This window comes from Hypanus sabinus, chromosome 7 (genome assembly GCF_030144855.1).
Source record: "Hypanus sabinus isolate sHypSab1 chromosome 7, sHypSab1.hap1, whole genome shotgun sequence".
NCBI lineage: Eukaryota > Metazoa > Chordata > Chondrichthyes > Myliobatiformes > Dasyatidae > Hypanus > Hypanus sabinus.
In genome coordinates, this window is record NC_082712.1 from 100,800,509 (window position 1) to 100,826,805 (window position 26,297).

The 26,297-nt window shown below is 46.7% G+C and overlaps 1 protein-coding gene across 1 annotated transcript in view; it reads left to right on the plus strand.

The window, feature by feature from the left end:
- LOC132397519 (ephrin-B2-like) overlaps positions 1–26,297 on the plus strand; it is a 226,602-nt gene that overhangs the window by 144,731 nt on the left and 55,574 nt on the right. Inside the window, exon 3 of the mRNA XM_059976350.1 lies at positions 18,742–19,034. Coding sequence (XP_059832333.1) covers positions 18,742–19,034 — 293 coding nt within the window. The remainder of the gene's footprint in view (positions 1–18,741; positions 19,035–26,297) is intronic.

Sequence of the window (26,297 nt, forward strand, 5' to 3'; positions counted from 1 at the left end):
CAGGGTGAGGGTCACTCACTGTGTAATTGTACAGAGTCACTGTTTATTCAGGGTAAGGATCAGTCTCTGTGTAACTGTACAGAGTCACTGTTCATTCAGGGTGAGGGTCAATGTGTAATTGTACAGAGTCACTGTTTATTCAGGGTGAGGGTCACTCACTGTGTAATTGTACAGAGAGACTGTTTATTCAGGGTGAGGGTCACTCACTGTGTAACTGTACTGAGTCACTGTTCCTTCAGGGTGGTGGTCAATGTGTAATTGTACAATGTCACTTTTTATTCTGGGTGCGTGTCACTCTCTGTGTAGCTGTACAGAGTCAATGTTTATTCAGGGTGAGGGTCACTCACTGTGTAATTTTACAGAGTCACTGTTTATTCAGCGTCACGTTCACTGTGTAACTGTATAGAGTCATTGTTTCTTCTGCGTGAGTGTCACTCACTGTAACTGTATAGAGTCACTGTTTATTCAGGGTGAGGGTCACTCACTGTGTAATTGTACATAGTCACTCTTTATTCAGAGTTAGGGTCAGTCACTGTGTGACTGTACTGAGTTTCTGTTTATTCAGAGTGAGGGTCACTCACTGTATAACTGTACAGAGTCACTGTTTGTTCAGAGTGAGGGTCACTCACTGCGTAACTGTAAAGAGTCACTGTTTATTCAGTGTGAGGGTCAGTCACTGTGTAACTGTACAATGTCACTGTTTATTCAGGGTGAACGTCAGTCTTTGTGTATTTGTACCTAGTCAGTGTTTATTCAAGGTGAGGGTCACTCACTGTGTAATTGTACAGAGTCACTGTTTATTCAGGGTGAGGGTCACTCACTTTCTAAGTGTAGAGAGTCTCTGTTTATTCAGGGTGAGGATCAGCCTCTGTGTAACTGTACAGAGTCACTGTTCATTCAGGGTGAGGGTCAATGTGTAATTGTACAATCTCACTGTTTATTCAGGGTGAGGGTCAGTCACTGTGTAACTGTACAGAGTCACTGTTTATTCAGGGTGAAGGTCACTCACTGTGTAATTGTACGGAGTCACTGTTTATTCAGGGTGAGGGTCACTCACTGTGTAACTGTACTGAGTCACTGTTTATTCAGGGTGAGGGTCACTCACAGTGTAATTGTACTGAGTCACTGTTTATTCAGGGTGAGGTTCACCCACAGTGTAATTGTACAGAGTCACTGTTCATTCAGGGTGATGGTCAATGTACAATTGTACAATGTCACTTTTTATTCTGGGTGCGTGTCACTCTCTGTGTAACTGTACAGAGTCAATGTTTATTCAGGGTGAGGGTCAGTCACTGTGTAACTGTACAGAGTCACTGGTTATTCAGGGTGAGGGTCAGTCACTGTGTAACTGTAGAGAGTCGCTGTTTATTCAAGGTGTGGGTCAGTCACTGTGTAACTGTACAATGTCGCTCTTCATTCAGGGAGAGTGCCACTCACTGTGTAACTGTAAAGCGTGTCTGTTTATTCAGAGTGAGGGTCACTCACTGTGTAATTGTACAGGATCACTGGTTATTCAGGGTGAGGGTCACTGACTGTGTAATTGTACAATGTCTCTGTTCATTCAGAGTGAGGGTCACTCACTGCGTAACTGTAAAGCGTGTCTGTTCATTCAGAGTGAGGGTCAATGTGTAATTGTACAATGTCACTGTTTATTCAGGGTGAGGGTCACTCACTGTGTAAGTGTAGAGAGTCTCTATTCATTCAGGGTGAGGGTCACTCACTGTGTAATTGTACAGAATCACTGTTTATTCAGGGTGTGGGTCACTGTCTGTGTAACTGTGCAGAGTCACTGTTTATTCAGGGTGAGGGTCACTCACTGTGTCAGTGTACAGAGTCACTGTTTATTCAGGGTGAGGCTCACTCACAGTGTAATTGTACAGAGTCACTGTTCATTCAGGGTGATGGTCAATGTACAATTGTACAATGTCACTTTTTATTCTGGGTGCGTGTCACTCTCTGTGTAACTGTACAGAGTCAATGTTTATTCAGGGTGAGGGTCAGTCACTGTGTAACTGTACAGAGTCTCTGTTTATTCAGGGTGAGGGTCACTCACTGTGTCAGTGTACAGAGTCACTGTTTATTCAGGGTGAGGCTCACTCACAGTGTAATTGTACAGAGTCACTGTTCATTCAGGGTGATGGTCAATGTACAATTGTACAATGTCACTTTTTATTCTGGGTGCGTGTCACTCTCTGTGTAACTGTACAGAGTCACTGGTTATTCAGGGTGAGGGTCAGTCACTGTGTAACTGTAGAGAGTCGCTGTTTATTCAAGGTGTGGGTCAGTCACTGTGTAACTGTACAATGTCGCTCTTCATTCAGGGAGAGTGCCACTCACTGTGTAACTGTAAAGCGTGTCTGTTTATTCAGAGTGAGGGTCACTCACTGTGTAATTGTACAGGATCACTGGTTATTCAGGGTGAGGGTCACTGACTGTGTAATTGTACAATGTCTCTGTTCATTCAGAGTGAGGGTCACTCACTGCGTAACTGTAAAGCGTGTCTGTTCATTCAGAGTGAGGGTCAATGTGTAATTGTACAATGTCACTGTTTATTCAGGGTGAGGGTCACTCACTGTGTAAGTGTAGAGAGTCTCTATTCATTCAGGGTGAGGGTCACTCACTGTGTAATTGTACAGAATCACTGTTTATTCAGGGTGTGGGTCACTGTCTGTGTAACTGTGCAGAGTCACTGTTTATTCAGGGTGAGGGTCACTCACTGTGTCAGTGTACAGAGTCACTGTTTATTCAGGGTGAGGCTCACTCACTGTGTAATTGTACAGAGTCACTGTTTATTCAGGGTGAGGGTCACTGACTGTGTAATTGTACAGAGTCACTGTTTATTCAGGGTGAGGGTCACTCACTGTGTAACTGTACAGAGTCACTGTTTATTCAGGGTGTGGGTCAGTCACTGTGTAACTGTACAATGTCGCTCTTCATTCAGGGAGAGTGCCACTCACTGTGTAACTGTAAAGCGTGTCTGTTTATTCAGAGTGAGGGTCACTCACTGTGTAATTGTACAGGATCACTGGTTATTCAGGGTGAGGGTCACTGACTGTGTAATTGTACAATGTCTCTGTTCATTCAGAGTGAGGGTCACTCACTGCGTAACTGTAAAGCGTGTCTGTTCATTCAGAGTGAGGGTCAATGTGTAATTGTACAATGTCACTGTTTATTCAGGGTGAGGGTCACTCACTGTGTAAGTGTAGAGAGTCTCTATTCATTCAGGGTGAGGGTCACTCACTGTGTAATTGTACAGAGTCACTGTTTATTCAGGGTGTGGGTCACTCACTGTGTCAGTGTACAGAGTCACTGTTTATTCAGGGTGAGGCTCACTCACTGTGTAATTGTACAGAGTCACTGTTTATTCAGGGTGAGGGTCACTGACTGTGTAATTGTACAGAGTCACTGTTTATTCAGGGTGAGGGTCACTCACTGTGTAACTGTACAGAGTCACTGTTTATTCAGGGTGATGGTCACTCACTGTGTAATTGTACAATGTCACTGTTCATTCAGTGAGAGGGTCACTGTGTAATTGTACCTAGTCACTGTTTATTCAGGGTGAGGGTCACTCTCTGTGTAACTGTACTGAGTCACTGTTTATTCAGGGTGAGGGTCACTCACTGTGTAATTGTACAGAGTCACTGTTCATTCAGGGTGACGGTCAATGTACAATTGTACAATGTCACTTTTTATTCTGGGTGCGTGTCACTCTCTGTGTAACTGTACAGAGTCAATGTTTATTCAGGATGAGGGTCAGTCACTGTGTAATTGTACAATGTCACTGTTCATTCAGTGAGAGGGTCACTGTGTAATTGTACCTAGTCACTGTTTATTCAGGGTGAGGGTCACTCACTGTGTAACTGTACTGAGTCACTGTTTATTCAGGGTGAGGGTCACTCACTGTGTAATTGTACAGAGTCACTGTTCATTCAGGGTGACGGTCAATGTACAATTGTACAATGTCACTTTTTATTCTGGGTGCGTGTCACTCTCTGTGTAACTGTACAGAGTCAATGTTTATTCAGGGTGAGAGTCAGTCACTGTGTAACTGTAGAGAGTCGCTGTTTATTCAGGGTGAGGGTCACTCACTTTCTAAGTGTAGAGAGTCTCTGTTTATTCAGGGTGAGGATCAGTCTCTGTGTAACTGTACAGAGTCACTGTTCATTCAGGGTGAGGGTCAATGTGTAATTGTACAATCTCACTGTTTATTCAGGGTGAGGGTCAGTCACTGTGTAACTGTACAGAGTCACTGTTTATTCAGGGTGAAGGTCACTCACTGTGTAATTGTACGGAGAGACTATTTATTCAGGGTGAGGGTCACTCACTGTGTAACTGTACTGAGTCACTGTTTATTCAGGGTGAGGGTCACTCACAGTGTAATTGTACTGAGTCACTGTTTATTCAGGGTGAGGTTCACCCACAGTGTAATTGTACAGAGTCACTGTTCATTCAGGGTGATGGTCAATGTACAATTGTACAATGTCACTTTTTATTCTGGGTGCGTGTCACTCTCTGTGTAACTGTACAGAGTCAATGTTTATTCAGGGTGAGGGTCAGTCACTGTGTAACTGTAGAGAGTCACTGTTTATTCAAGGTGTGGGTCAGTCACTGTGTAACTGTACAATGTCGCTCTTCATTCAGGGAGAGTGCCAGTCACTGTGTAACTGTAAAGCGTGTCTGTTTATTCAGAGTGAGGGTCACTCACTGTGTAATTGTACAGGATCACTGTTTATTCAGGGTGAGGGTCACTCACTGTGTAACTGTACTGAGTCACTGTTTATTCAGGGTGAGGGTCACTCACTGTGTAATTGTACAGAGTCACTGTTCATTCAGGGTGACGGTCAATGTACAATTGTACAATGTCACTTTTTATTCTGGGTGCGTGTCACTCTCTGTGTAACTGTACAGAGTCAATGTTTATTCAGGGTGAGGGTCAGTCACTGTGTAACTGTAGAGAGTCGCTGTTTATTCAGGGTGTGGGTCAGTCACTGTGTAACTGTACAATGTCGCTCTTCATTCAGGGAGAGTGCCACTCACTGTGTAACTGTAAAGCGTGTCTGTTTATTCAGAGTGAGGGTCACTCACTGTGTAATTGTACAGGATCACTGGTTATTCAGGGTGAGGGTCAGTCTCTGTGTAACTGTACAGAGTCACTGTTCATTCAGGGTGAGGGTCAATGTGTAATTGTACAATGTCACTGTTTATTCAGGGTGAGGGTCAGTCACTGTGTAATTGTACAATGTCTCTGTTCATTCAGAGTGAGGGTCACTCACTGCGTAACTGTAAAGCGTGTCTGTTCATTCAGAGTGAGGGTCAATGTGTAATTGTACAATGTCACTGTTTATTCAGGGTGAGGGTCACTCACTGTGTAAGTGTAGAGAGTCTCTATTCATTCAGGGTGAGGGTCACTCACTGTGTAATTGTACAGAGTCACTGTTTATTCAGGGTGTGGGTCACTGTCTGTGTAACTGTACAGAGTCACTGTTTATTCAGGGTGAGGGTCACTCACTGTGTAACTGTACAGAGTCACTGTTTATTCAGGGTGTGGGTCACTGTCTGTGTAACTGTACAGAGTCACTGTTTATTCAGGGTGAGGGTCACTCACTGTGTCAGTGTACAGAGTCACTGTTTATTCAGGGTAAGGGCCAATGTGTAATTGTACAGAGTCACTGTTTATTCAAGGTGCTGGTCACTCTCTTTGTAACTGTACGGAGCTAATGTGCATTCAGGGTGAGGGTCTGTCACTGTGTAACTGTATAGAGTCACAGTTCATTCAGGGAGAGTGTCACTCACTGCATAACTGTAAAGAGTGTCTCTGTATTCAGAGTGAGAGTCACTCCCTGTTTAACTACACAGAGTTACTGTTTATTCAGGGTGCGGCTCACTGACTGTGTACATGTACAGAGTCGCTGTTTATTCAGTGTGAGGGTCAGTCACTGTGTAACTGTCCAGAGTAACTGTTTATTCAGGGTGCGGGACAATCTCTGTGTAAATGTACAGAGTTCCTGTTTATTAATGGTGAGGGTCACTGTAACTACAGAATTGCTGGTCACTCACAGTGTAACAGTGCAGAGTCACTGTTTATTCAGGATGAGGGTCAGTCACTGTATAACTTTACAGAGTCACTGTTTATTCTGGGTGAGGGTCACTCACTGTGTAATTGTACAGAGTCACTGTTCATTCCGGGTGATTGTCAATGTATAATTGTACAATGTCACTTTTTATTCTGGGTGTGTGTCACTCTCTGTGTAACTGTACAGAGTCAATGTTTATTCAGGGTGCGGGTCAGTCACTGTGTAATTGTACAGAGTCTCTGTTTATTCACGGTGAGGATCAGTCTCTGTGTAACTGTACAGAGTCACTGTTCATTCAGGGTGAGGGTGAATGTGTAATTGTACAATGTCACTGTTTATTCAGGGTCAGGGTCAGTCACTGTGTAACTGTACAGAGTCACTGTTTATTCAGTGTGAGGGTCACTCACTGTGTAATTGTACAATGTCACTGTTTATTCAGGGTGAGGGTCACTCACAGTGTAACTGTACTGAGTCACTGTTTATTCAGGGTGACGGTCACTCACAGTGTAATTGTACAGAGTCACTGTTCATTCAGGGTGACGGTCAATGTACAATTGTACAATGTCACTTTTTATTCTGGGTGCGTGTCACTATCTGTGTAACTGTACAGAGTCAATGTTTATACAGGGTGAGGGTCAGTCACTGTGTAATTGTACAGAGTCACTGTTTATTCAGGGTGAGGGTCACTCACTGTGTAATTGTACAGAGTCACTGTTTATTCAGGATGAGGGTCAGTCGCTGTGTAATTGTAGAGAGTCACTGTTCATTCAGGGTGACGGTCAATGTGTAATTGTACAATATCACTTTTTATTCTGGGTGCCTGTCACTCTCTGTGTAACTGTACAGAGTCACTGTTTATTCAGGGTGAGTGTCACACATTGTGTAATTGTACAGAGTCATTGTTTATTCAGGGTGAGGGTCACTCACTGTGTAATTGTACAGAGAGACTGTTTATTCAGGGTGAGGGTCACTCACTGTGTAACTGTACAGAGTCACTGTTTATTCAGGGTGAGGGTCACTCACTGTGTAAGTGTAGAGAGTCTCTGTTTATTCAGGGTGAGGGTCACTCACTGTGTAATTTTACAGAGTCTCTGTTTGTTCAGGGTGAGGGTCTGTCACTGTGTAACTGTACAGAGTCACTGTTCATTCAGGGTGAGGGTCACTCTCTGTGTAACTGTACAGAGTCGCTGTTTATTCAGAGTGAGGGTCACTCCCTGTTTAACTGCACAGAGTCACTGTTTATTCAGGGTGAGGGTCACTCTCTGTGTAACTGTACAGAGTCGCTGTTTATTCAGAGTGAGGGTCAGTCACTGTGTAACTGTACAGAGTCACTGTTTATTCAGGGTGCGGGTCACTCTCTGTGTAACTGTACTGAGCTAATGTTCATTCTTTGTGAGGGTCTGTCACTGTGTAACTGTACAGAGTCACTGTTCATTCAGGGAGAGTGTCACTCACTGGATAACTGTAAAGAGTGTCACTTTATTCAGAGTGAGGGTCACTCCCTGTTTAACTGCACAGAGTCACTGCTTATTCAGGGAGCGGCTCACTGACTGTGTAACTGTACAGAGTCACTGTTTATTCAGGGTGAAGGTCACTCTCTGTGTAACTGTGCAGAGTCGCTGTTTATTCAGAGTGAGGGTCACTCACTGTGTAACTGTCCAGAGTAAGTGTTTATTCAGGGTGCGGGACAATCTCTGTGTAAATGTACAGAGTCAATGTTCATTCAGGGTGAGGGTCACTGTGTAAATGTACAGAGTCGCTGTTTATTAATGGTGAGGGTCACTGTAACTGTACAGATTTGCTGTTTCTTCAGGATGAGTGTCACTCACTGTGTAACTGTGCAGAGTCACTGTTTATTCAGGGTGAGGGTCAGTCACTGTAAAACTTTATAGAGTCACTGTTTATTCATGGTGAGGGTCACTCACTGTGTAATTGTACAGAGTCACTGTTTATTCAGGGTGAGGGTCACTCACTGTGTAAGTGTAGAGAGTCTCTATTCATTCAGGGTGAGGGTCACTCACTGTGTAATTGTACAGAGTCACTGTTTATTCAGGGTAAGGATCATTCTCTGTGTAACTGTACAGAGTCACTGTTCATTCAGGGTGAGGGTCAATGTGTAATTGTACAGAGTCACTGTTTATTCAGGGTGAGGGTCACTCACTGTGTAATTGTACAGAGAGACTGTTTATTCAGGGTGAGGGTCACTCACTGTGTAATTGTACATAGTCACTCTTTATTCAGGGTTAGGGTCAGTCACTGTGTGACTGTACTGAGTTTCTGTTTATTCAGGGTGATGGTCACTCACTGTGTAACTGTACAGAGTCACTGTTTATTCAGAGTGAGGGTCACTCACTGTATAACTGTACAGAGTCACTGTTTGTTCAGAGTGAGGGTCACTCACTGCGTAACTGTAAAGAGTCACTGTTTATTCAGTGTGAGGGTCAGTCACTGTGTAACTGTACAATGTCACTGTTTATTCAGGGTGAATGTCAGTCTTTGTGTAATTGTACCTAGTCAGTGTTTATTCAACGTGAGGGTCACTCACTGTGTAATTGTACAGAGTCACTGTTTATTCAGGGTGAGGGTCACTCACTTTCTAAGTGTAGAGAGTCTCTGTTTATTCAGGGTGAGGGTCACTCACTTTCTAAGTGTAGAGAGTCTCTGTTTATTCAGGGTGAGGATCAGTCTCTGTGTAACTGTACAGAGTCACTGTTCATTCAGGGTGAGGGTCAATGTGTAATTGTACAATGTCACTGTTTATTCAGGGTGAGGGTCACTCACTGTGTAATTGTACAGAGTCACTGTTTATTCAGGGTGAGGGTCACTCACTGTGTAATTGTACAGAGTCACTGTTTATTCAGGGTGAGGGTCAGTCTCTGTGTAATTGTAGAGAGTCACTGTTCATTCAGGGTGAGGGTCAATGTGTAATTGTACAATGTCACTTTGTATTCTGGGTGCCTGTCACTCTCTGTGTAACTGTACAGAGTCACAGTTTATTCAGGGTGAGGGTCAGTCACTGTGTAACTGTATAGAGTCACTGTTTATTCAGGGTGAGGGTCACTCCCTGTTTAACTGCACAGAGTCACTGCTTATTCAGGGAGCGGCTCACTGACTGTGTAACTGTACAGAGTCACTGTTTATTCAGGGTGAAGGTCACTCTCTGTGTAACTGTGCAGAGTCGCTGTTTATTCAGAGTGAGGGTCACTCACTGTGTAATTGTACAGAGTCACTGTTTATTCAGGGTGAGGGTCACTCTCTGTGTAACTGTACAGAGTCGCTGTTTATTCAGAGTGAGGGTCACTCCCTGTTTAACTGCACAGAGTCACTGCTTATTCAGGGAGCGGCTCACTGACTGTGTAACTGTACAGAGTCACTGTTTATTCAGGGTGAAGGTCACTCTCTGTGTAACTGTGCAGAGTCGCTGTTTATTCAGAGTGAGGGTCACTCACTGTGTAACTGTACTGAGTCACTGTTTATTCAGGGTGAGGGTCACTCACTGTGTAATTGTACAGAGTCACTGTTTATTCAGGGTGAGGGTCACCCACAGTGTAATTGTACAGAGTCACTGTTCATTCAGGGTGACGGTCAATGTACAATTGTACAATGTCACTTTTTATTCTGGGTGCGTGTCACTCTCTGTGTAACTGTACAGAGTCAATGTTTATTCAGGGTGAGGGTCAGTCACTGTGTAACTGTACAGAGTCACTGGTTATTCAGGGAGAGTGCCACTCACTGCGTAACTGTAAAGCGTGTCTGTACATTCAGAGTGAGGGTCAATGTGTAATTGTACAATGTCGCTGTTCATTCAGGGTGAGGGTCAGTCTCTGTGTAACTGTACAGAGTCACTGTTCATTCAGGGTGAGGGTCAATGTGTAATTGTACAGAGTCACTGTTTATTCAGGGTGAGGGTCAGTCTCTGTGTAACTGTACAGAGTCACTGTTCATTCAGGGTGAGGGTCAATGTGTAATTGTACAGAGTCACTGTTTATTCAGGGAGAGTGCCACTCACTGCTTAACTGTAAAGTGTGTCCGTTTATTCAGAGTGAGGGTCACTCACTGCGTAACTGTACAGAGTCAATGTTTATTCAGGGTGAGGGTCACTCACTGTGTAATTTTACAGAGTCACTGTTTATTCAGCGTCACGTTCACTGTGTAACTGTATAGAGTCATTGTTTCTTCTGCGTGAGTGTCACTCACTGTAACTGTATAGAGTCACTGTTTATTCAGGGTGAGGGTCACTCACTGTGTAATTGTACAGAGTCACTCTTTATTCAGGGTGAGGGTCACTCACTTTCTAAGTGTAGAGAGTCTCTGTTTATTCAGGGTGAGGATCAGTCTCTGTGTAACTGTACAGAGTCACTGTTCATTCAGGGTGAGGGTCAATATGTAATTGTACAATCTCACTGTTTATTCAGGGTGAGGGTCAGTCACTGTGTAACTGTACAGAGTCACTGTTTATTCAGGGTGAAGGTCACTCACTGTGTAATTGTACGGAGAGACTGTTTATTCAGGGTGAGGGTCACTAACTGTGTAATTGTACGGAGAGACTGTTTATTCAGGGTGAGGGTCACTCACTGTGTAACTGTACTGAGTCACTGATTATTCAGGGTGAGGTTCACCCACAGTGTAATTGTACAGAGTCACTGTTCATTCAGGGTGACGGTCAATGTACAATTGTACAATGTCACTTTTTATTCTGGGTGCGTGTCACTCTCTGTGTAACTGTACAGAGTCGCTGTTTATTCAGAGTGAGGGTCACTCACTGTATAACTGTACAGAGTCAATGTTTATTCAGTGTGAGGGTCAGTCACTGTGTAACTGTACAATGTCACTGTTTATTCAGGGTGAATGTCAGTCTTTGTGTAATTGTACCTAGTCAGTGTTTATTCAAGGTGAGGGTCACTCACTGTGTAATTGTACAGAGTCACTGTTTATTCAGGGTGAGGGTCACTCACTTTCTAAGTGTAGAGAGTCTCTGTTTATTCAGGGTGAGGATCAGTCTCTGTGTAACTGTACAGAGTCACTGTTTATTCAGGGTGAAGGTCACTCACTGTGTAATTGTACGGAGAGACTGTTTATTCAGGGTGAGGGTCACTCACTGTGTAACTGTACTGAGTCACTGTTTATTCAGGGTGAGGGTCACTCACAGTGTAATTGTACTGAGTCACTGTTTATTCAGGGTGAGGTTCACCCACAGTGTAATTGTACAGAGTCACTGTTCATTCAGGGTGACGGTCAATGTACAATTGTACAATGTCACTTTTTATTCTGGGTGCGTGTCACTCTCTGTGTAACTGTACAGAGTCAATGTTTATTCAGGGTGAGGGTCAGTCACTGTGTAACTGTACAGAGTTGCTGTTTATTCAGGGTGTGGGTCAGTCACTGTGTAACTGTACAATGTCGCTCTTCATTCAGGGAGAGTGCCACTCACTGTGTAACTGTAAAGCGTGTCTGTTTATTCAGAGTGAGGGTCACTCACTGTGTAATTTTACAGAGTCACTGTTTATTCAGGGTGAGGGTCACTCACTGTGTAATTGTACAGAGTCACTGTTTATTCTGGGTGAGGGTCACTCACTGTGTAATTGTACAGAGTCACTGTTTATTCAGGGTGAGGGTCAATGTGTAATTGTACAATGTCACTGTTTATTCAGGGTGAGGGTCACTCACTGTGTAAGTGTGGAGAGTCTCTATTCATTCAGGGTGAGGGTCACTCACTGTGTAATTGTACAGAGTCACTGTTTATTCAGGGTAAGGATCAGTCTCTGTGTAACTGTACAGAGTCACTGTTCATTCAGGGTGAGGGTCAATGTGTAATTGTACAGAGTCACTGTTTATTCAGGGTGAGGGTCACTCACTGTGTAACTGTAGTGAGTCACTGTTCATTCAGGGTGACGGTCAATGTACAATTGTACAATGTCACTTTTTATTCTGGGTGCGTGTCACTCTCTGTGTAACTGTACAGAGTCAATGTTTATTCAGGGTGAGGGTCACTCACTGTGTAATTTTACAGAGTCACTGTTTATTCAGCGTCACGTTCACTGTGTAACTGTATAGAGTCATTGTTTCTTCTGCGTGAGTGTCACTCACTGTAACTGTACAGAGTCACTGTTTATTCAGAGTGAGGGTCACTCACTGTATAACTGTACAGAGTCACTGTTTGTTCAGAGTGAGGGTCACTCACTGCGTAACTGTAAAGAGTGTCTGTTTATTCAGAGTGATGGTCACTCCCTGAGTAACTGCACAGAGTCACTGTTTATTCAGTGTGAGGGTCAGTCACTGTGGAACTGTACAATGTCACTGTTTATTCAGGGTGAAGGTCAGTCTTTGAGTAATTGTACCTAGTCAGTGTTTATTCAAGGTGAGGGTCACTCACTGTGTAATTGTACAGAGTCACTGTTTATTCAGGGTGAGGGTCACTCACTTTCTAAGTGTAGAGAGTCTCTGTTTATTCAGGGTGAGGATCAGTCTCTGTGTAACTGTACAGAGTTACTGTTCATTCAGGGTGAGGGTCAATGTGTAATTGTACAATCTCACTGTTTATTCAGGGTGAGGGTCAGTCACTGTGTAACTGTACAGAGTCACTGTTTATTCAGGGTGAGGGTCACTCACTGTGTAATTGTACGGAGAGACTGTTTATTCAGGGTGAGGGTCACTCACTGTGTAACTGTACTGAGTCACTGTTTATTCAGGGTGAGGGTCACTCACTGTGTAATTGTACAGAGCCACTGTTTATTCAGGGTGAGGGTCACCCACAGTGTAATTGTACAGAGTCACTGTTCATTCAGGGTGACTGTCAATGTACAATTGTACAATGTCACTTTTTATTCTGGGTGCGTGTCACTCTCTGTGTAACTGTACAGAGCCACTGTTTATTCAGTGTGAGGTTCAAGTGTAACTGTATAGAGTCGCTGTTTATTCATGGTGAGTGTCACTGTGTAACTGTACAGAGTTGCTCTTTATTCAGGGTGCGTGTCACTCACTGTGTAACTGTACAGAGTCGCTGTTTATTCAGAGTGAGGGTCACTCACTGTGTAACTGTACAGAGCCACTGTTTATTCAGAGTGAGGGTCAGTCACTGTGTCACTGATCAGAGTCGCTGTTTATTCAGGGTGAGGGTCACTCGCTGTGTCACTGTACAGAGTCACTGTTTATTCAGGGTGAGGGTCACTCTCTGTGTAATTGTACAGAGTCACTGTTTATTCAGGGTGGGGGTCACTCACTGTGTAAATGTACAAAGTCACTGTTTATTCAGGGTGAGGGACACTGTAACTGTACAGTGTCAATGTTCATTCAGTGTGAGGTTCAAGTGTAACTGTATAGAGTCGCTGTTTATTCATGGTGAGTGTCACTGTGTAACTGGACAGAGTTGCTCTTTATTCAGTATGTGGGTCCCTCGGTGTGTAACTGGACAGAGTTACTGTTTATTCAGGGTGAGGGTCAGTCACTGTTTAATTGTACAGAGTCACTGTTTATTCAGGGTGAGGGTCACTCACTGTGTAACTGTACAGAGTCACTGTTTATTCAGAGTGAGGGTCACTCACTGCGTAACTGTAAAGAGTGTCTGTTTATTCAGAGTGACGGTCACTCCCTGAGTAACTGCACAGAGTCACTGTTTATTCAGGGTGATGGTCAATCACTGTGTAACTGTATAGAGTCGCTGTTTATTCAGGTTGTAGGGTCACTCACTGTATAACTGTATAGAGTCGCTGTTTATTCATGGTGAGTGTCACTGTGTAACTGTACAGAGTTGCTCTTTATTCAGGGTGCGTGTCACTCACTGTGTAAATGCACAGAGTCATTCATTATTCAGAGTGATCGTCACTCACTGTGTAACTGTATAGAGTCGCTGTTTATTCAGGTTGTAGGGTCACTCACTGTATAACTGTACAGAGCCACTGTTTATTCAGAGTGAGGGTCACTCACTGTGTAACTGTACAGAGCCACTGTTTATTCAGAGTGAGGGTCAGTCACTGTGTCACTGATCAGAGTCGCTGTTTATTCAGGGTCAGGGTCACTGTGTAACTGTACATTGTCACTATTTTACTGTATTTAGTTGCTCTTTATTAAGGGCGAGTGTCACTCACTGTGTAATTGTACAGAGTTACTGTTTGCTCAGCGTGAGGGTCACAGTGTGTAACTGTACAGAGTCACTGTTTATTCAGGGGGAGCATCACTGTGTAACTGTACAGAGTCGCTGTTTATTCAGGGTCACGTTCACTGTGTAACTGTATAGAGTCACTGTTTATTCAGGGTGAGGGTCACTCACTGCGTAATTGTACAGAGTCACTCTTTATTCAGGGTTAGGGTCACTGTAACTACAGAGTCACTGTTTATTCAGGGTGAGGTTCAGTCACTGTGTAATTGTGCAGAGTCACTGTTTATTCAGGGTGAGGGCCAGTCACTATGTAACTGTACAGAGTCACCGTTCATTCAGGGTGAGGGTCACTGTGTAACTGTACAGAGTCACTGTTTATTCAGGGTCACGTTCACTGTGTAACTGTATAGAGTCACTGTTTATTCAGGGTGAGTGTCACTCACTGTAACTGTACAGAGTCACTGTTTATTCAGGGTGAGGGTCACTCACTGTGTAATTGTACAGAGTCACTGTTTATCCAGGGTGAGGGTCAGTCTCTGTGTAATTGTACAGAGTCACTCTTTATTCAGGGTTAGGGTCACTGTAACTGTACAGAGTCACTGTTTATTCAGGGTGAGGGTCACTCACTGTGTAATTGTACAGAGTCACTCTTTATTCAGGGTTAGGGTCACTGTAACTACAGAGTCACTGTTTATTCAGGGTGAGGGTCAGTCACTGTGTAACTGTACAGAGTTGCTCTTTATTCAGTATGCGGGTCCCTCGCTGTGTAACTGGACAGAGTTACTGTTTATTCAGGGTGAGGTTCAGTCACTGTTTAATTGTACAGAGTCACTGTTTTTTCAGGGTGAGGGTCAGTCTCTGTGTTACTGTACAGAGTCACTGTTCATTCAGGGTGAGTTTCACTGTGTAACTGTACAGTGCCACAGTTTATTCAGAGTGTGGGTCACTCTCTGTGTAACTGTACAGAGTCACTGTTTATTTAGGGTGAGGGTCAGTCAGGTGTAACTGTGCAGAGTTACTTTTTATTCAGTGTGAGGGTCAGTCACTGTGACTGTATAGAGCCACTGTTTATTCAGGGTGCGGGTCACTGGGTGTGTAACTATACAGTGTCACTGTTTATTCAGTGTGAGTGTGCTGTCTTTACGACAGTTATTTAGTTTATAATATTTTCGCTTAGAAATTCATTCGATAGTATTTTCTAGTTAGAATTAGAAGTGTTTAAAGTATATTTATTGCATGTAAAATATATCGGCATGCGATGACGGCACATCCGGTTTCGCCGCGTCTTGTGGGAAAATACCGGTTTGAGATTAATGCGAGGGTGGGGGCTCACCACGAGGCAGACCTGAGCAGAAGTTGTTTTGCAGGCATGAGAAATCACAGTGAGAGCAACGCTGTAAGTTAATAGATAATCGATATATTGAACTAAGATGTTAATGCCGATCCTGTTAGAAGTAACGACGGTAGATAATGTTTATGCTTTCGTTAGTTAAAGAGTCGCGGATAGTTTGCATGGAAGTGTATTTAAAGTAGTCAATGGAGCAGGTAAACTCTCCCTGTATACTGCACCTTAGTGTAATGTAGTTATAGTCACCTTTGCAAGTATTTACACTTGAAATGTGATATTAAGGAAGGAACAAATACTGTATCAATCTTGTATTGTTTTATCAACAGTTTTCACCATATGTTAATGTGAAGAGTGAACAGTAAATGGTTAATCTTGCTGCGATCTGGTTCTTATTAACTATGGTTTATCTCGACGTTAAATTCGGCGTTCGTGACACGCGAAGGAGAACGTGACAGTGAGGTTCAAGTGTAACTGTATAGAGTCGCTGTTTATTCATGGTGAGTGTCACTGTGTAACTGTACAGAGTTGCTCTTTATTCAGGGTGCGTGTCACTCACTGTGTAACTGTACAGAGTCGCTGTTTATTCAGAGTGAGGGTCACTCACTGTGTAACTGTACAGAGCCACTGTTTATTCAGGGTCAGGGTCACTTGCTGTGTCACTGTACAGAGTCACTGTTTATTCAGGGTCAGGGTCTCTGTGTAACTGTACAGAGTCACTGTTGATTCAGAGTGAGGGTCACTCTCTGTGTAACTGTACAGAGTCACTGTTTGTTCAGGGTGAGAGTCACTGTGTAACTGTACAGAGTCACTGTTGATTCAGAGTGAGGGTCACTCACTGTGTAACTGTACAGAGTCACTGTTTATTCAGGGTCAGGGTCTCTGTGTAACTGTACAGAGTCACTGTTTGTTCAGGGTGAGAGTCACTGTGTAACTGTACACAGTCACTGTTTATTCAGGGTGAGGGTCAGTAACTGTGTAACTGTACAGAGTTGCTGTTTATTCAGGGTCAGGGTCTCTGTGTAACTGTACAGAGTCACTGTTTGTTCAGGGTGAGAGTCACTGTGTAACTGTACACAGTCACTGTTTATTCAGGGTGAGGGTCAGTAACTGTGTAACTGTACAGAGTTGCTGTTTATTCAGGGCGAGTGTCACTCACTGTATAAACGTACAGAGTCACTGTTCATTCAGAGTGATTGTCACTCTGTGTAACTCTACATACTCACTGTTTATTCGGGGTGCTGGTCAATCATTGTGTAAATGTACAGAGTCAATGTTTATTCAGGGTGAGGGTCAGTCACTGTGTAACTGTACAGAGTCACTGTTTATTCGGGGTGAGGGTCACTCTCTGTGTAAATGTACAAGTCAATGTTTATTCAGGGTGAGGGTCACTCACTGTGTAACTGTGCAGAGTCACTGTTCATTCAGTGTGAGGGTCACTCACTGTGTAAATGTACAATGTCACTGTTTATTCAGGGCGCGTGTCACTCATTGTGTAAATGCACAGAGTGACTGTTTATTCTGGGTGAGAGTCACTCTGTGTAACTGTACAGAGTCACTGTTTATTCAGTGTGAGGGTCACTCACTGTGTAAATGTACAATGTCACTGTTTATTCAGGGCGCGTGTCACTCATTGTGTAAATGCACAGAGTGACTGTTTATTCAGGGTGAGCATCACTCTGTAACTGTGGAGAGTTCCTGTTTATTCTGGGTGAGGGACGCTGTGTAACTGTACGAAGTCACTGTTTATTCATGGTGAGTGTCACTCACCTTGGTTGTTTGAATTTGAAATTAGAGGCACATCGGAATCTTTGGTTCCATGTCCATAGATGCGTCAAAGTTGCTGTACAAGTTGTATGGGTGGTTAAGAAGGTGTGTTGTGTGTCAGTCTTTATTGGTCGGTGATTGAGTTCAAGAGCTGTGAGGTAATGTTATCATTCTACAAAACCCTGGTTAGACCACACTTGGAGTATTGAGTTCAGTTCTGGTCACCTCATTATCGGAAGGATGTGGAAGCATTAGAGAGGATGCAGAGGGGATTTACTCGGATGCTGCCTGGTTTGGAGAGCATGTTTTATGAGGACAGTTTGAGTGAACTAGTCCTTTTCTCTCTGGAGTGAAGGAGGATGAGAGGTGACCTGATAGAGTTGTCTCAGATGTTGAGAGGCACAGATTCAGTGGATAGTCAGAGGCCTTTCCTCAGCCCAGTTGTGCCACCTCTGTTCTCTGCTCTTTTCAGTGACTGTGCATCTTGCTTTGACAGAAGAGTCTAATTTCCAAGTACCTGTGGTTCCCAGCTTCCCACTGTACACAGGGCCCCGCTGTTCGCTGCCAAGGTCGTACACCAAGCCCACATGTTGGTTTGCAGTCCGCCAGTCCCACAGAACTCAGCCTCTGTTTAACTGACCCATGCCCGCACAGCCTCATTGGACGGGAGGTGAGGGTAGTGTCCCACACCTGGGGAGGGCCGACCTCAGCCCCCTGGCCGGGGGAGCTGGGGTGTTCCTTTTTAAGTGGGCCTGTGCTTTCTTGGGGGAGTTGTTGGGCTGCTGCACCGTTGTCACCGCATGTTCCTTCTCCAGTGATACATGGAACATTTCTAGACGGTCAGCCTGGGGCCGAGCCCTCTGCTGCCTGCCTCCAGGGCCCCTGGACAGCCATTCTGGCCATCACTAGGAGCAAGTTTACTTGGACAACATCATCCCCTGACCAGCTCCCCCCTGGGGGTCACCAAATATTAATGGGGGTGGAAAGGGTGGGGTAAAAGAGTAGCCCTTCAGACAAGTGTGAGGAGTTGCATTTTGGGAGGACAAATCAGGGTTGGGTTTACGTGGTGAACGTTGAGTGCGGAATGCTGTGGAACAGGGATATCTGGGAATACAGATCCAGAATTGCTGGAAAATGGTGTCACAGTTACAAAGAGAGCTTTTGGGACGTTGGCCTTCATAAATCAGAGTATTGAGTGCAGGAGTTGGGATGTTATGTTGAAGTCGTATAAGACTTTGTTGTGTCCAGTTCTGGTCACTGACTTGCAGGAAATACATCAGTAAGATTGAAAGAATGCAGAGACAATGTACAAGGATGTTGCTCGGTTTTCAGGACCTGAGTTACAGAGAAAGGTTGAATAGGTTAGGACTTTATTCCCTGGAGTGTAGGAGAATGAGAATGAGACTCCGGGGATTGCCTGTCTCTGGCCGTTAACCATCTCTGCTCTCTGTCCTCTGCAGATTTCGTGATGCTCAGGGCTACGTGCTGTACCCCCAGATCGGTGACCGCATGGACCTGATCTGCCCGCGCTCCCACCCCCCCGAGGCCCACTCCACGCCCGAGTACGAGTACTACCGGCTGTACCTGGTGACCCAGGAACAGGCGGAGAGCTGCAACACCGTGATGAGCCCCACCATCCTGCTAACCTGTGACAAGCCCGAGACGGACACCCGCTTCACCATCAAGTTCCAGGAGTTCAGCCCCAACCTGTGGGGGCTCGAGTTCAAACCACAGCACGATTACTACATCATCAGTGAGTGGGGGGCATCGAGGGCAGAGTGGAGAAGTGTGGAAGAGGGTGGGGGAATTGGCTGATGAATGGGTGGGTTTGGTGTGAGTTGGGGTGGTCTGGGTGGGGATTGATGTGAAGCAGTGTGCTGGTGCGGAGTTGGTTGGAGGTAGTGGGTGGGGAGTGGGATTGGGGGGATTATGTGGGTGTGGAGAGAATGTGGTTGGGGGCCGTGTGAAGGAGGTAGGTGTGTGTATTTGGATGGAGCGGTCGGTGGGGCAGCGAGCGGCTGAGTGTGGGTGGGCACAAGGGGGACCTGTCCTCAGTGAGAGCGGAGAGATGAGTGACCTGTCACCCGTTGGTGCTGGCTTTACCCTAAAGAGAGACAGAGCACAGAAATAGGCCCTTCAGCCCATCAAGCTGCCCCTGACTCTTGATCCACAGCTTCCACACAGATTCTATTGGACCCCTGGTCATTTGCCCCTCCCTCCCATTGTCCTGCCCCACATACCGTCGTCCCTACCTTACCTCACGTTGTACTTGCCCAGCCTTGGCTGTGGCTGACTGTTGTTGACTGGGTTTGTGTGACGGTGAGATACGATGGTGCTGTGGTGTGTCTGAGTGACAGGTACAGACTGGGTTTGTGTGACGGTGAGATACGATGGTGCAGTGGTGTGTCTGAGTGACAGGTACAGACTGGGTTTGTGTGACGGTGAGATACGATGGTGCTGTGGTGTGTCTGAGTGACAGGTACAGACTGGGTTTGTGTGACGGTGAGATACGATGGTGCTGTGGTGTGTCTGAGTGACAGGTACAGACGGTTTGTGTGACGGTGAGATACGATGGTGCTGTGGTGTGTCTGAGTGACAGGTACAGACTGGATTTGTGTGACGGTGAGATACAATGGTGCTGTGGTGTGTCTGAGTGACAGGTACAGACTGGGTTTGTGTGACGGTGAGATACGATGGTGCTGTGGTGTGTCTGAGTGACAGGTACAGACTGGGTTTGTGTGACGGTGAGATACAATGGTGCTGTGGTGTGTCTGAGTGACAGGTACAGACTGGGTTTGTGTGACGGTGAGATACGATGGTGCTGTGGTGTGTCTGAGTGACAGGTACAGACTGGGTTTGTGTGACGGTGAGATACGATGGTGCTGTGGTGTGTCTGAGTGACAGGTACAGACTGGGTTTGTGTGACGGTGAGATACGATGGTGCTGTGGTGTGTCTGAGTGACAGGTACAGACTGGGTTTGTGTGACGGTGAGATACGACGGTGCTGTGGTGTGTCTGTGTGACAGGTACAGACTGGGTTTGTGTGACGGTGAGATACGACGGTGCTGTGGTGTGTCTGAGTGACAGGTACAGACTGGGTTTGTGTGACGGTGAGATACGACGGTGCTGTGGTGTGTCTGAGTGACAGGTACAGACTGGATTTGTGTGACGGTGAGATACGACGGTGCTGTGGTGTGTCTGAGTGACAGGTACAGACTGGGTTTGTGTGACGGTGAGATACGATGGTGATGTGGTGTGTCTGAGTGACAGGTACAGACGGTTTGCGTGACGGTGAGATACGATGGTGCTGTGGTGTGTCTGAGTGACAGGTACAGACTGGGTTTGTGTGACGGTGAGATACGACGGTGATGTGGTGTGTCTGAGTGACAGGTACAGACTGGGTTTGTGTGACGGTGAGATACGATGGTGCTGTGGTGTGTCTGAGTGACAGGTACAGACTGGATTTGTGTGACGGTGAGATACGATGGTGCTGTGGTGTGTCTGAGTGACAGGTACAGACTGGGTTTGTGTGACGGTGAGATACGATGGAGCTGTGGTGTGTCTGAGTGACAGGTACAGACTGGGTTTGTGTGACGGTGAGATACGATGGTGCTGTGGTGTGTCTGAGTGACAGGTACAGACTGGGTTTGTGTGACGGTGAGATACGATGGTGCTGTGGTGTGTCTGAGTGACAGGTACAGACTGGGTTTGTGTGACGGTGAGATACGATGGTGCTGTGGTGTGTCTGAGTGACAGGTACAGACTGGGTTTGTGTGACGGTGAGATACGATGGTGCTGTGGTGTGTCTGAGTGACAGGTACAGACTGGGTTTGTGTGACGGTGAGATACGATGGTGATGTGGTGTGTCTGAGTGACAGGTACAGACTGGGTTTGTGTGACGGTGAGATACGATGGAGCTGTGGTGTGTCTGAGTGACAGGTACAGACTGGGTTTGTGTGACGGTGAGATACGATGGTGCTGTGGTGTGTCTGAGTGACAGGTACAGACTGGGTTTGTGTGACGGTGAGATACGATGGTGCTGTGGTGTGTCTGAGTGACAGGTACAGACTGGGTTTGTGTGACGGTGAGATACGATGGTGATGTGGTGTGTCTGAGTGACAGGTACAGACTGGGTTTGTGTGACGGTGAGATACGATGGTGATGTGGTGTGTCTGAGTGACAGGTACAGACGGTTTGTGTGACGGTGAGATACGACGGTGCTGTGGTGTGTCTGAGTGACAGGTACAGACTGGGTTTGTGTGACGGTGAGATACGATGGTGCTGTGGTGTGTCTGAGTGACAGGTACAGACGGTTTGTGTGACGGTGAGATACGATGGTGCTGTGGTGTGTCTGAGTGACAGGTACAGACTGGGTTTGTGTGACGGTGAGATACGATGGTGCTGTGGTGTGTCTGAGTGACAGGTACAGACTGGGTTTGTGTGACGGTGAGATACGATGGTGATGTGGTGTGTCTGAGTGACAGGTACAGACTGGGTTTGTGTGACGGTGAGATACGATGGTGCTGTGGTGTGTCTGAGTGACAGGTACAGACTGGGTTTGTGTGACGGTGAGATACGACGGTGCTGTGGTGTGTCTGAGTGACAGGTACAGACTGGGTTTGTGTGACGGTGAGATACGACGGTGCTGTGGTGTGTCTGAGTGACAGGTACAGACTGGGTTTGTGTGACGGTGAGATACGATGGTGATGTGGTGTGTCTGAGTGACAGGTACAGACTGGGTTTGTGTGACGGTGAGATACGACGGTGCTGTGGTGTGTCTGAGTGACAGGTACAGACTGGGTTTGTGTGACGGTGAGATACGATGGTGCTGTGGTGTGTCTGAGTGACAGGTACAGACTGGGTTTGTGTGACGGTGAGATACGACGGTGCTGTGGTGTGTCTGTGTGACAGGTACAGACTGGGTTTGTGTGACGGTGAGATACGATGGAGCTGTGGTGTGTCTGAGTGACAGGTACAGACTGGGTTTGTGTGACGGTGAGATACGATGGTGCTGTGGTGTGTCTGAGTGACAGTACAGACGGTTTGTGTGACGGTGAGATACGATGGTGCTGTGGTGTGTCTGAGTGACAGGTACAGACTGGGTTTGTGTGACGGTGAGATACGATGGTGCTGTGGTGTGTCTGAGTGACAGGTACAGACTGGGTTTGTGTGACGGTGAGATACGATGGTGCTGTGGTGTGTCTGAGTGACAGGTACAGACTGGGTTTGTGTGACGGTGAGATACGATGGTGCTGTGGTGTGTCTGAGTGACAGGTACAGACTGGGTTTGTGTGACGGTGAGATACGACGGTGCTGTGGTGTGTCTGTGTGACAGGTACAGACTGGGTTTGTGTGACGGTGAGATACGATGGTGCTGTGGTGTGTCTGAGTGACAGGTACAGACTGGGTTTGTGTGACGGTGAGATACGACGGTGCTGTGGTGTGTCTGTGTGACAGGTACAGACTGGGTTTGTGTGACGGTGAGATACGACGGTGCTGTGGTGTGTCTGAGTGACAGGTACAGACTGGGTTTGTGTGACGGTGAGATACGACGGTGCTGTGGTGTGTCTGAGTGACAGGTACAGACTGGATTTGTGTGACGGTGAGATACGACGGTGCTGTGGTGTGTCTGAGTGACAGGTACAGACTGGGTTTGTGTGACGGTGAGATACGATGGTGATGTGGTGTGTCTGAGTGACAGGTACAGACGGTTTGCGTGACGGTGAGATACGATGGTGCTGTGGTGTGTCTGAGTGACAGGTACAGACTGGGTTTGTGTGACGGTGAGATACGACGGTGATGTGGTGTGTCTGAGTGACAGGTACAGACTGGGTTTGTGTGACGGTGAGATACGATGGTGCTGTGGTGTGTCTGAGTGACAGGTACAGACTGGATTTGTGTGACGGTGAGATACGATGGTGCTGTGGTGTGTCTGAGTGACAGGTACAGACTGGGTTTGTGTGACGGTGAGATACGATGGAGCTGTGGTGTGTCTGAGTGACAGGTACAGACTGGGTTTGTGTGACGGTGAGATACGATGGTGCTGTGGTGTGTCTGAGTGACAGGTACAGACTGGGTTTGTGTGACGGTGAGATACGATGGTGCTGTGGTGTGTCTGAGTGACAGGTACAGACTGGGTTTGTGTGACGGTGAGATACGATGGTGCTGTGGTGTGTCTGAGTGACAGGTACAGACTGGGTTTGTGTGACGGTGAGATACGATGGTGCTGTGGTGTGTCTGAGTGACAGGTACAGACTGGGTTTGTGTGACGGTGAGATACGATGGTGATGTGGTGTGTCTGAGTGACAGGTACAGACTGGGTTTGTGTGACGGTGAGATACGATGGAGCTGTGGTGTGTCTGAGTGACAGGTACAGACTGGGTTTGTGTGACGGTGAGATACGATGGTGCTGTGGTGTGTCTGAGTGACAGGTACAGACTGGGTTTGTGTGACGGTGAGATACGATGGTGCTGTGGTGTGTCTGAGTGACAGGTACAGACTGGGTTTGTGTGACGGTGAGATACGATGGTGATGTGGTGTGTCTGAGTGACAGGTACAGACTGGGTTTGTGTGACGGTGAGATACGATGGTGATGTGGTGTGTCTGAGTGACAGGTACAGACGGTTTGTGTGACGGTGAGATACGACGGTGCTGTGGTGTGTCTGAGTGACAGGTACAGACTGGGTTTGTGTGACGGTGAGATACGATGGTGCTGTGGTGTGTCTGAGTGACAGGTACAGACTGGGTTTGTGTGACGGTGAGATACGATGGTGATGTGGTGTGTCTGAGTGACAGGTACAGACTGGGTTTGTGTGACGGTGAGATACGATGGTGCTGTGGTGTGTCTGAGTGACAGGTACAGACGGTTTGTGTGACGGTGAGATACGATGGTGCTGTGGTGTGTCTGAGTGACAGGTACAGACTGGGTTTGTGTGACGGTGAGATACGATGGTGCTGTGGTGTGTCTGAGTGACAGGTACAGACTGGGTTTGTGTGACGGTGAGATACGATGGTGCTGTGGTGTGTCTGTGTGACAGGTACAGACTGGGTTTGTGTGACGGTGAGATACGATGGAGCTGTGGTTTGTCTGAGTGACAGGTACAGACTGGGTTTGTGTGACGGTGAGATACGATGGTGCTGTGGTGTGTCTGAGTGACAGGTACAGACTGGGTTTGTGTGACGGTGAGATACGATGGTGCTGTGGTGTGTCTGAGTGACAGGTACAGACTGGGTTTGTGTGACGGTGAGATACGATGGTGCTGTGGTGTGTCTGAGTGACAGGTACAGACTGGGTTTGTGTGACGGTGAGATACGATGGTGCTGTGGTGTGTCTGAGTGACAGGTACAGACTGGGTTTGTGTGACGGTGAGATACGATGGTGCTGTGGTGTGTCTGTGTGACAGGTACAGACTGGGTTTGTGTGACGGTGAGATACGATGGTGCTGTGGTGTGTCTGAGTGACAGGTACAGACTGGGTTTGTGTGACGGTGAGATACGATGGTGCTGTGGTGTGTCTGAGTGACAGGTACAGACGGTTTGTGTGACGGTGAGATACGATGGTGCTGTGGTGTGTCTGAGTGACAGGTACAGACTGGGTTTGTGTGACGGTGAGATACGATGGTGATGTGGTGTGTCTGAGTGACAGGTACAGACTGGGTTTGTGTGACGGTGAGATACGATGGTTCTGTGGTGTGTCTGAGTGACAGGTACAGACTGGGTTTGTGTGACGGTGAGATACGATGGTGCTGTGGTGTGTCTGAGTGACAGGTACAGACGGTTTGTGTGACGGTGAGATACGATGGTGCTGTGGTGTGTCTGAGTGACAGGTACAGACTGGATTTGTGTGACGGAGAGATACGATGGTGATGTGGTGTGTCTGAGTGACAGGTACAGACGGTTTGTGTGACGGTGAGATACAATGGTTCTGTGGTGTGTCTGAGTGACAGGTACAGACGGTTTGTGTGACGGTGAGATACGATGGTGCTGTGGTGTGTCTGAGTGACAGGAACAGACTGGGTTTGTGTGACGGTGAGATACGATGGTGCTGTGGTGTGTCTGTGTGACAGGTACAGACTGGGTTTGTGTGACGGTGAGATACGATGGAGCTGTGGTTTGTCTGAGTGACAGGTACAGACTGGGTTTGTGTGACGGTGAGATACGATGGTGCTGTGGTGTGTCTGAGTGACAGGTACAGACTGGGTTTGTGTGACGGTGAGATACAATGGTGCTGTGGTGTGTCTGAGTGACAGGTACAGACTGGGTTTGTGTGACGGTGAGATACGATGGTGCTGTGGTGTGTCTGAGTGACAGGTACAGACTGGGTTTGTGTGACGGTGAGATACGATGGTGCTGTGGTGTGTCTGAGTGACAGGTACAGACGGTTTGTGTGACGGTGAGATACGATGGTGCTGTGGTGTGTCTGAGTGACAGGTACAGACTGGGTTTGTGTGACGGTGAGATACGATGGTGATGTGGTGTGTCTGAGTGACAGGTACAGACTGGGTTTGTGTGACGGTGAGATACGATGGTTCTGTGGTGTGTCTGAGTGACAGGTACAGACTGGGTTTGTGTGACGGTGAGATACGATGGTGCTGTGGTGTGTCTGAGTGACAGGTACAGACGGTTTGTGTGACGGTGAGATACGATGGTGCTGTGGTGTGTCTGAGTGACAGGTACAGACTGGATTTGTGTGACGGAGAGATACGATGGTGATGTGGTGTGTCTGAGTGACAGGTACAGACGGTTTGTGTGACGGTGAGATACAATGGTTCTGTGGTGTGTCTGAGTGACAGGTACAGACGGTTTGTGTGACGGTGAGATACGATGGTGCTGTGGTGTGTCTGAGTGACAGGAACAGACTGGGTTTGTGTGACGGTGAGATACGATGGTGCTGTGGTGTGTCTGTGTGACAGGTACAGACTGGGTTTGTGTGACGGTGAGATACGATGGAGCTGTGGTTTGTCTGAGTGACAGGTACAGACTGGGTTTGTGTGACGGTGAGATACGATGGTGCTGT